The 10,904-nt window shown below is 54.9% G+C and overlaps 5 protein-coding genes across 5 annotated transcripts; 2 read left to right on the top strand and 3 right to left on the bottom strand.

Moving 5' to 3' along the window:
* Positions 1 to 72: 72 nt before the first annotated feature.
* CHGG_02363 (uncharacterized protein) lies at positions 73 to 528 on the bottom strand (the record flags this gene model as incomplete). The annotated part of the gene is made up of 2 exons (XM_001228878.1): positions 73 to 274; positions 509 to 528. 2 exons carry the CDS (start codon positions 526 to 528, stop codon positions 73 to 75), a joined length of 222 nt encoding a protein of 73 aa, XP_001228879.1.
* Positions 529 to 2,432: 1,904 nt separating this feature from the next.
* Positions 2,433 to 4,058, top strand: CHGG_02364 (uncharacterized protein; the record flags this gene model as incomplete). Its single annotated transcript, XM_001228879.1, has 1 exon — positions 2,433 to 4,058. One exon carries the CDS (start codon positions 2,433 to 2,435, stop codon positions 4,056 to 4,058), a length of 1,626 nt encoding a protein of 541 aa, XP_001228880.1.
* Positions 4,059 to 4,420: 362 nt separating this feature from the next.
* CHGG_02365 (uncharacterized protein) lies at positions 4,421 to 8,720 on the top strand (the record flags this gene model as incomplete). Its single annotated transcript, XM_001228880.1, has 2 exons — positions 4,421 to 8,458; positions 8,601 to 8,720. 2 exons carry the CDS (start codon positions 4,421 to 4,423, stop codon positions 8,718 to 8,720), a joined length of 4,158 nt encoding a protein of 1,385 aa, XP_001228881.1.
* A 1,017-nt stretch (positions 8,721 to 9,737) lies between these two features.
* Positions 9,738 to 10,088, bottom strand: CHGG_02366 (uncharacterized protein; the record flags this gene model as incomplete). The annotated part of the gene is made up of 2 exons (XM_001228881.1): positions 9,738 to 9,775; positions 9,851 to 10,088. The coding sequence occupies 2 exons, from the start codon at positions 10,086 to 10,088 to the stop codon at positions 9,738 to 9,740; spliced, it is 276 nt and encodes a 91-aa protein (XP_001228882.1).
* Positions 10,089 to 10,425: 337 nt separating this feature from the next.
* CHGG_02367 (uncharacterized protein) lies at positions 10,426 to 10,830 on the bottom strand (the record flags this gene model as incomplete). The annotated part of the gene is made up of 2 exons (XM_001228882.1): positions 10,426 to 10,449; positions 10,579 to 10,830. 2 exons carry the CDS (start codon positions 10,828 to 10,830, stop codon positions 10,426 to 10,428), a joined length of 276 nt encoding a protein of 91 aa, XP_001228883.1.
* Positions 10,831 to 10,904: the final 74 nt, after the last annotated feature.

Consider the following 10,904-nt stretch of genomic DNA (forward strand, 5'->3'; position numbering starts at 1 on the left):
CACTCCGACGGCAAGCGCCGTCACATTCCCCCCCTCCAAAGAAGACTTGTCCTCGAGGGTTGCAACTTTCTTCTAATCCCTTTTCCTGCCAAAGATAGGCTCCACATCGGCGTCGGCGAGGTACTCCCTACCCGGTACAGGAGTGATTGTGTTGGAACTGATGGCACCGATTTCCATGGGGTCCGCAGCCCTGCTACAGTCGCTTGCAGAACCGGTTTCACCCCCAACGCACTGAAGCAGATTCTGAGCGCGGACTACAGATCCAGTTCTGGCGCTGACACAGTGCGAGCCAGTCGGTTTGCAAAATAAGACATGACCAATTTATTAATTTGCAGCCGAAAATGGCTGCGGAAATCCGGTCACATGGGAAAGGATAATGGGACTTGACTCGATTTCAAATCTTTGACTAGTCAGAAATAAACCCATCTGGTGTACTCCGGTATTGCCACATTCGGGCCGGTCAAACTTACAATTCGCGCGGGCCGGTGTATATTGTAGGTCGACCTACCTGAGCGCTTTTCTCTGCATTTTAATTGAAACGCACCTCACCGAACGGGAATCTGCGTCAATGAACGGGAACGTGCCTAGCTGCGCAAAATGAGGGACTATTAGACCGAATTTTGCCCAACCACACTCGATCAAGTCTTTGCACCTTCACACAAATCCCTTTCCTCTCCCTCCGATCATCTTAGCCCAACGCCATGGGGCGCCCACGGAAGGAACTCTCTCCTATCCGCGATGTCATTCTCACGGCCTTTCAAAGTAACGTTGGTGTAGACGAGATTTGCGCCCTGCTCGCCAATGACTACGATATCAATGTGTCTCGTCGTACTTTGAACGCCCGCCTCCGAGAGTGGAAGGAACCACCTCACCAACAACGGACCCAACCTACGTCAGAGCTCAAAGACCTCGGGCACAGCCCGTTACAATGAGCGCTGGTGCATTGTTAGCGTTTTAGATTCTTGAAGGTGCTCTTCTCAAAAATGTAAGTGGCGATTGCCACAGCACGGGTCTGGTTGTCGAGTTTCGCTCGTGGCGTCTGCTCTGTGACAGAGCCTCTGTCCCTCGGTGGTGCCGCTGTCGTAGGCGCGCTCCGTCAGCTCCAGCGGCTTCGACTACCAGGTGGACGAACTGAGCTCAAAAGCCATGATTGTGAAAAACCAAAGTTGCTTTAGGAGGTTGGCACGACTGGAATAATGCGTGGAAACGTTGGTGGAGGGGATGTAAGTAGAGACGAGCGCGCTTGGAATTTGGAAGCGGGCTTGAACGGGTGTGATTGAATGGATGGATGGAATTTATTTCGCCCGGAGGCACTGGGCCTATAGGGCCTTAGCACGCTAACTACATCCGGATCAAATCGGTTTGCCTTTAACTCGTACAAGCCCCCTACTTCTTCCCTCTTTCTCGCTGCACCATTTACCTCTTGCCTTGGTTGTTGTTAGCAGATCAACTTGGAGGCTACTTTCTCCAAGTGTTCAGCGTCCTATCTTCAGCAGCTAAAGCGGGACCTGCTGGTTAAGGCTCGTGGTTGAGGCTCGTGGTGTTGAGTGTCGGCTTCTTCTACTGTGACTGGTCTAGACTCTCCTCCTCATTCAGCTCCAGCCTTCCTGTTGCCATTGCGTATTTGATCGTCGCCCGGACTGCCTTCATATCTGGTGACCAATGCCTTGTATCTGATGGCGCTTTCCCTCCCAGATAGAACGAGAGGCTTCCTCGTCTTGCCACTGTGCATTGCAGCATGTCTTCCCTCAGAGCTGTCCATCTCACGCATCGGAAAAGAAAGTGTTCCACTGATTCCCTCGCTTGTCCACAGGCACAAAGGTCTGACTCGACCGCCCCAATCCTGCTCAAAAAACCGTTCAGTCTCGCCATTCCGGTTCGGAGCTGCGCCAATACGCAGCCCTCCCTTCGCTTCAGCTTGTCATAGAGATGGCGCGTGTGCTTGCCTGGTAGTGCTGCGTCCATGGCCTTTGAGAACTTGCCCACGCTTACAGGTAGAACTCTTGTCGCCCGTTGTCTTTCCATTGCCAGCCTCATCGCGGTGGGTGTGATTGAGCTCGGAAGCGCGTAAGGGAGAAGATGTCACGGCACCAAGCCTGACCTGCTTGGGTCACGTGGGCAGCACGTGCCCACGCGACCTGGACCCACACTAGCAGCAGGATCTCCTCTCCGTTAGCGTCCCCTTGCGAGAGCTTCCTCTCTCCTCATCGCACAACTCAGTCATTAGCCAGAACCTGACCCTGTCCCGCGACTCCCCTGACCTCGCCCCGTGACAGTTTGTGCGATCTAACATTGTGCCCCGTCGCGGCCACTAGCCAACACCAGACCCAGCCAGAACCAGAGCCAGAACCAGCCAGAACCAGCTACATGCCCTGTTAACAAGCCGACTTCCGCGACCCGGCACCAAGACCATCCATGCAAAATCTCCCACAATGAGCGACGAGTCCATCGAGCGTGAGCAGCTTCGCAAAGCGCTCCTACAACACTGGCCCCTCCTAACCACAGCCATTCTTTCCGAGACCTTTCCAACGGACGCTAGCCCCGGCCCATTCATCCAATCCGCCATTGCCCAGGACGGTCCCGACAAGGCCAGGTTCGTGGCAATCTTCGACTGCCTCGAACGAAACGCGAAAGAAACCACCCTCCACCGTGACCAAATCCAGTCCGAACTAACGAAACGCGTCGAAGAATACGAAGCCGACCTCATTCGCGCCACAAGGCGTATCTCAGATTCCGACCAGGTTATTGCCACCCAGACAGAAGAGCTCCTGGAGACCCGTGCCAAGATCACGGGCCTGAACGCAGAAATTACCCGCCTGAACAGCTGCGTCACGCAGCACAATGAACGCATCTCAACCCTCCAAGACGAGAAAACCGAACTCCAAACCCGCCTAGCCCAAGCGACGACGGCAAACGGACCTCCAATTCATTTCGGGACCACCCCGAAGGCCCGACGCACCACAACAAACCCTGACAAATTCACCGCGGGCCAGCAGGACACAGCCAAACGCCAAAGCGCCTATGAGCGGTGGAAGACCCAAGTGGAACAAATTCTAGTCGTCGACGCCGAGTGTTTCCCGAAGGCACTCGACATCCTTACGTTCATCACAAGTTTGCTGGGCGGCAAGGCCTGGGATGCCGTCCAGGACGGCGTCCAGACAATGAACGCCAACCCGAAGAACTCACAATTGTGGACTTGGCAGAACCCAGCTGCGCTGTGGGAAGCGCTAGACAAACGCTACATGCTGCTCGACAGCACCCAATCTGCGAAAAACATGCTGGACACGCTCTACCAGGGAAACAGAGCCTACGGCGACTTCAAGGCCGACTTCGACCACTACGCCGACAAAGCCAGGCTCGACAGCCGCTCGAAAGTCGACATGCTACGCAAACGGTTGAACGGTGCCTTCACCGCTGTCATCGATAACCAGATCACCCTGCCGGCCGCCGACGACTACGCCGGCTGGACCAACGTTACCGATAACATTGCCCGAAACCTGCAGCAGAAAGAACACATCACCAAGCTACGAAATATAGCCAAACCGCACCTTGAAGCACACGCACAAGACCGAGTAGCCCCAGCTGTTGATGCAGGCGACCCCATGGAACTCGACCGCATCCGCATCTCCGACGCTGAACGCAGGCGCCGCACGGACAACGACCTCTGCCTGGCGTGCGGCGAACCAGGACACTTCGCACGAGACCACCACCGACCAGTCGATCCCGTCCCGATGCCCCGACGCCAAGCCAACACCCGCAGCACTTTCCAAAGCACCCACGCCCGCGGCCGCGGCCGCGGTCGCGGTGGATACAACACACAAGCCAGCCGAACCCAACCCCAAGGCCAGACCCAGCAACAGGGGAGTTGGCAATGGATGCCCCAGACGCAGTTCCAGCAGCCCCAGTTCTTGACGCCACAACTTCGTGCCCTCCCCACGGGGCACATCATCGGCGAGACGAGCTCCGAGAACACCAGCGTCACTGGAGATGACATATCAAGCACCTACACTGCACCTGACGCTCAAGGACACCAGTTAAAAGGCCCGCCCCTGGATTAAGTCGCAACCAGGGGCCAATTCCATATGAGGAGGAGGATTGTTTTACTAGGGCCGTACTCCTAGACAGAAGACCACTCGCGCTGCGATCAATAAAGAGCAATGCAGATTCCCTTCTTGTCAAAACTTTTCTCTCCGACCCGCGCACACGCTTCCCTAGCACTTTCTTTGAAACCACAAGCCTGATTGACTCTGGTTCCACCGTACTCGCCTTCGCCGATGACCAAGAAGTCGTGAAAAAGTTCAACTTAGTCACGAAACGCCTCCTGCGCCCGAGGTCCCTTAGGTTAGCCGACGGCACTACGAAATCTACCGTCTCAGAATACTTCACCACTCGAGTCCACATCGGCAACCACACCGAAACCATGCCTGTTTATGTCACCAACTTAGGCAAAACTAACCCGATCATCCTCGGCATCCCGTGGCTGAAACTCCACAACCCGACATGCTTCTGGACAGAGATGCGCCTGGTATTTAACTCACCTCACTGTCGACATCACTGCCTACCATGGGACCTCCCCGCCGGCGGCTGCGAGGCCCCACGCGCAGAACCACCCGAGCGCTTCACGAAACCTATATTGCCATGCCGCAAAGCCACCACTGAGGACCAGCCAAGGAGAACACCTCCCCCGACCCCCACGACCTCCTACAGAAAGACCACTGTCGAGGACGTGCCAGACGAAGAGTTCACTACGAAACGTGCCCACCCCGACGGAGACGAACTCCTTATACAAGTAACGCCAAAGCCAGCTGGGCCTGCAAAACGGAACGTTTCACCCTCACCCGTCGTCCTCAGTGCAGGCAGTAGGCGCCCAACGCAACGCCGACGACCCACACCCATTCTGAAGACAGCAGGACGCCCTAGAAACATGAAGCTCGACACAAACGACATCCGATGCGTCCAGGCAATGAACTTTTTGCAATTTTGTAAGCAAGAAGGCTCCTTCGCCACAACCACAACTCTCGCCGAGCTCCGTCAGCTCGTCGAGGACGAGGAGAACCTTGACATGTTACAAGAGCTTCCACGGGGCTTTGTTGAGATCCCTCAACTCAAAGAAACCTCTTTCAGGCGGATCATGACCGGGGACTACACGTTAGAAGATGCCAAACGGGTGTTCGACCCGTACTTCCACGACTTCCTACAGACAAACCTCGACGAGACAGCCCGCACTGAAACACTACGGCGTAAAATAATGCCGTCCGATATCGACAAGTTCCTAGCGGAGAAGCCCCGGCCAACAGCCGAAGATATCAAGAGCCGCCTACCGGCGGAGTTTCACCACCATGTGGAGCATTTCCTGCCAAAGAACGCAGAGACACTACCACCACACCGGCACTGGGACCACAAGATTGAACTCGTGCCAGGAAAGCAGGCCCCGTACTCTAAAAACCGCCCGTTCTCCCCTGAGGAACTCCGTTGCATCAAGAAATGGATTGATGAGAATTTAGCCAAGGGCTGGATTAGAGCGTCTTCCTCACCTGCAGCGGCGCCACTCCTGCTCGCCGCCAAGCCCGGAGGTGGGATCCGGATTTGCCAGGACTACCGCGGACTCAACGCGGTCACCATCAAGAACAGATACCCGTTGCCACTCATCCGGGAAACCCTCGACTCTCTCTGCAACGCCAAGTTCTACACCAAACTGGACGTTATAGCAGCGTTCAACCGCGTGCGTGTCGCCCAAGGACACGAGTGGATGACGGCCTTCATCACCCGTTTCGGCCTTTACGAGAGCCTGGTCACCCCCTTCGGACTTTGCAATGCGCCTGCCACATTCCAGAATTACATCAACCACCTTCTCCATGACGCACTGGATGTTTACTGCACAGCTTATCTGGATGACGTCCTGGTATATAGTCGGACCCGGAAGGAACACACAACCCATGTCAACGAAGTTATTCGGAGACTGGGTGAGGCCGGCCTCCAGATAGATATCGGCAAGTCGGAATTCTACACCCAGAAGACTAAATACCTCGGCCTGATCATCTCCACAAGCGGCCTCAGCATGGACCCCGAGAAGGTCAAAGCCATCGTAGACTGGCAAGACCCCACGTCTGTCAAAGAACTTCAACAATTTCTCGGTTTTGCAAACTTCTACCGCCGGTTCATCCAGGGATACTCGGGAATCATCGAACCTCTGACCCGGCTCTTGAGAAAGGAAACCGCTTGGTCCTGGACATCCGATCAACGCCAGTCCTTCGAGGAACTCAAGAACGCCTTCACAAAAGCCCCAATTCTCGCCTACTTCGACTACTCCAAACGCACCGTTGTCGAGACCGACGCCTCCAACTGGGCGTCCGGCGGTGTGCTCTCACAGTACGATGATAACGGTAAACTGAGGCCGGTCGCGTTCTTCTCCGCGAAGCATAGCTCCGCCGAATGCAATTACGAGATTTACGACAAGGAACTTCTTGCGATTGTCAAGGCCCTGGAGGAATGGCGCCCGGAGCTCTATGGAACGAGGGAATCTTTCGAAATCTACACAGACCACAAGAACCTACAGACCTTCATGACCACGAAACAACTGAACCAACGCCAAGTCCGTTGGGCAGAATTCCTGTCCCAATTCAACTTCCAGATCACGTACCGGCCTGGATCAAAAGCTACATTACCTGACGCCTTGAGCAGGCTCCCCGGCTCCCAACCCGCTGGAATGGATGATGAACGACTTCAGTATCGAAAAAGGACTGTTTTACCAGCAGAGAAAGTACACCCGACCATACTCGAGCAGCTGCTCGACGACGCCCGAGAAAACAACGACTCCGACCTCGTAGCAACACTGACCGCTGAGCCCGATAACATTGCCTTGATCGACCTGATCCGTGAGGGCTACGACAACGACAGCACTGCTCAGGCGATGGTAACCGCCTTGCAAACACCCGGTGCACGACGATGGCCAAAAGCTCTACGCCGAGCCCTCCGCTGTGATAAATCCGAGTGCAAGATTATCGACGGCTTAATCTACTTCAGAGGCCGCCTCTTCGTCCCGGATCACACAGGCCTGCGGCTCGCAGTCGCCCACCGAACGCACTCTTCTGGCCCAGCCGGCCACCCTGGCCGCGTCAAGACTATCGACTTGCTCAACCGGAGTTACTGGTGGCCCGGCCTTTCCCGCTTCGCGGCAGATTTTGTCAAAGGATGCGCGCTATGTTTCAGGACGAAGACACCCCGGTCCGCACCACCCGGTTTCCTAAAACCGTTGGAAGTCCCCCTCCGAGCGTGGGCGGACATATCTATGGACCACATCGTCGACCTACCCGAGTGCACCAGGAACGGCAAAACCTACAGGCACATCCTTGTAGTAGTGGACAGACTAACCAAGATGCGACACCTTATCCCGGTAACAGGGCTAGACACCGACGAAGTTGTAGACAGCTTCTTGCATCACGTCTTTAAGCTCCACGGCGCACCGGACTCGATCATCTCCGACAGGGGCTCCGCATTTGTCTCCGGGGTATGGCAACGACTCAGTGCACGCCTGAAGACAACACTACACCCGAGCTCAGCCTTCCATCCAGAAACCGACGGCCAAACGGAGATCGTCAACGCAAGCGTGCATAAATTCCTCCGAGCCTTTGTCAGCTTCACCCAAGACGACTGGGTAGACTGGCTACCGCTAGCAGAATTTTCAATGAATAACCAGGTCAACGAGACAACCGGCATCTCTCCGTTCTTCGCCAACTACGGTTTTAACCCCCGACTAGGGGTTGAGCCACCGCAGCCGCGGCCGCCTAACCTCTCCGACCATATGAAGAAGGAGTACCTCCGTGCAGACGCTGTCGCATTGCGTTTCGAGCGAATCCTGACTCAATTGACGGCCTTAACCAGACAATCCCAGCAACGGTACGAGGACAACGCCAACGCCCGTAGGGACGAAGCACCAACATTCCGCCCAGGTGACCAAGTCATGGTCAGCCTTGAACACATGGCAACGAACCGGCCGAAGAAGAAATGGGACGACAAATGGGACGGACCGTTCCCTGTGCTGAAGGTGTATAAGGGCGCCGTCGTCGTGGACCTCCCGGACAACATCAAGGTCGATAAGAGCTTCCATACCTCCAAAGTTCGCTTATACGAGGCCCCCTCCATTCAAGGACAAGACGAGCTCAACGCGGCGGAGCGGCGTAACGTCAAAGGAAGGATTGCTAAACGGGACGACGATGGGATTATCCAAGACGAGTGGCAATTCGAGAAGATCCTAGACGTACACGACGAGGACAAGGAGACATCCGGACTTACCTACCTTGTTAAATGGAAGCACTACGATGAGCCTACATGGCAACCCGAGCAAGACTTGAAAGGCTGCAAGGACGTTCTGAAACTCTTCCATGACAAATACCCAGAGAAGCCCGGGCCGCCTAACTGGGTAAAGGACAAGCGACCCCGCGGAAGGCCTAGGAAGAAGGTACATTTTGATGTTTAATATATTAGGATAGTGGTTTGGGGACCAAACCGTCTTTGAGAGGGGGAGTACTGTCACGGCACCAAGCCTGACCTGCTTGGGTCACGTGGGCAGCACGTGCCCACGCGACCTGGACCCACACTAGCAGCAGGATCTCCTCTCCGTTAGCGTCCCCTTGCGAGAGCTTCCTCTCTCCTCATCGCACAACTCAGTCATTAGCCAGAACCTGACCCTGTCCCGCGACTCCCCTGACCTCGCCCCGTGACAGAAGAAGTGGCGGTGGCTGAAAAAAAACTCGCTTTGTTGCAGAATGTATTTACTGGATGGGGAAATGCAAATATGCTAGCTGGCTAAAATTGCCCGGGCGTGAACCGAATGATGGAATTTGGGTTTTCGCCCAGTTTCGCAATGAAGCCTCCGTAGCGTAGGACTTTGCTGTGTAACCACCCGCCAAGCTTGAAGCTTATTGCTGCAAATTCGAGCCTGTTCAGACGGCCATTGGCTTGAGTAACATCCAGGAATACCAGTGGTAGTGGCAAGTGCCCAAATACATCTTCGAGTCCCAGTTGGGTGCATTGTGGCTTGGTCTCCCAATATGGCCGTGATCGCCTAAGTGCGCCGCGAGCAAACTTAGTACATATACATTGGAAGCTCTCATGGACTTATCCTCGTCGCTGGCACAGTCATATCTTCCGCTTTAGACATGTCCTCAGTCTTTAGCCACCGACCCCAACAGTTTTGCCATTTACGTTGCCCAAGCCCGACATCCAGATCACAAGCCGTATTAGCCCTTGATGTGTTCCCTAGGTACCTACCTAGGTAACCACCTACCTTAGGCAAGGCAAATGGATCGCAACATCCACCACACGTTGACTCATCCCGCAACTCGGGTTTCCAAGACCCGTACCAGGTAACCGCGCCAACCGCGAATCTGACAACGTGAGTCGACAAGTACCTACCTTAGTGCTTCCCCGCCCGGCAATGCAGCTGGTGCACAAGGCTCCCGGGCTGGCCAAGAACCCCCCTTACCCCCCAATAGCCCTCCTCCGTGGAGGGTATGGTTTTCTCGTGAGTGTCCCACCACATACCTACCCTTCATAGATCGCCAAGACGACTAACTGAACCAAGAACTACCTGATAGGGAGTGAAGATGGGAGAGCTTTGTTTTGGACTGCCGTCGACATATGGACGTCAGGGGCTAATTCAGGCCGTTTGTATGGGCTGGGCGGGATGGGAACTGTTGAAACGGGAGAAAGTGTAGCTTCTAGTTCCCGACATCGTTTCAAATGCTGCTGAACTTCTCCGCACGTTGCGTATTTTCTTTGCCAGCATTTAGTAATGACCAAACCAACAAGGCCTAGACCTGTAAAGTCCGGAAAAGCTGCGCTGGCATACCAGTCGGACAGTCCTTACTATTGGGGTGACCGCCGCGGGCGCGCTCAGTAAAGCGTTCATCGACGGGCCATTCTCTGTCGACAAGCTCATGATTATTGTGCGCCGTCCTTACCACCGTACCCGAAGCCTTGTCGAGTACCATGAGGCCGGTTGAGCCCCAGCCAGCAATATCCTTCAAACCGAACCCTGTAGGATATTTTATCTCGCCAACTTTGTATTCTTCGTTTGAGCTGCCCATTGTGACGAACAGTGTGACTCCTTGGGACCCCAAAAGGAGCAAAGTAGAGGGTTGGGTGCGCCTGTCGGTTCGATCGGTATGGTGTTTTGGGTTCGCGTCGGCAATATATGCTTGACAGGGTTAGGGCTGATTGTGCTTTTGTCCAGGAACAAGTCACATGGAAATCCGGCCAGAAATTTGCCCTTCCGCGATGTACAAGGAAGGAACGAAGGACATTTAGCAAGGCTTGCCTGCAAGAATCTCGGCATTGCCACCTTCCATTTGGTTAACTTCCTGGCTACCTAGGTACCTAGGTACATGTGGATTTGCGAGTGAGTTGTGACACAACATTTAAATTTCACTTTCTCCGGCTCAGCGTCTTCTAGAGATATTAAACCGTACCTAGGCGTCTAATACGATAACCTTTTCACGTACACGTTTATACCGCTCTAGCTGGTATCTCCGGTTCCGTCTAATCCACATCCCAAAGCCAATGTCGGCTCCCGCTCACGTTCGTAAGCTCGAAGCCGAATTCGTCAACCGGCGGCGGCCCAAGAGGCCACTCCTCCACCATCTCCCAATCAGCAATATCATCAGCATCACCATTCCCCTCAGCCCAAGCGCGCAAGTTCTCGAACGACGTCACCCAGTCTTCCTCCGCCTGAGCCCCATCATCCACCCCCACCCTTGCACCATCACCATCCCCATCTCCATCCCCAGTCTGAACTTCCGCATCCCCAGTCTGAACTTCCGCATCCACCATCCTCGACTTCACCTCTCCACCTTCCAACTCCCCCCTCCTCACCACCCTAAACCTTAACTCCCCCTTCCCATCTC

Source organism: Chaetomium globosum, genomic scaffold, assembly GCF_000143365.1.
Source record: "Chaetomium globosum CBS 148.51 scaffold_2 genomic scaffold, whole genome shotgun sequence".
Lineage (NCBI taxonomy): Eukaryota > Fungi > Ascomycota > Sordariomycetes > Sordariales > Chaetomiaceae > Chaetomium > Chaetomium globosum.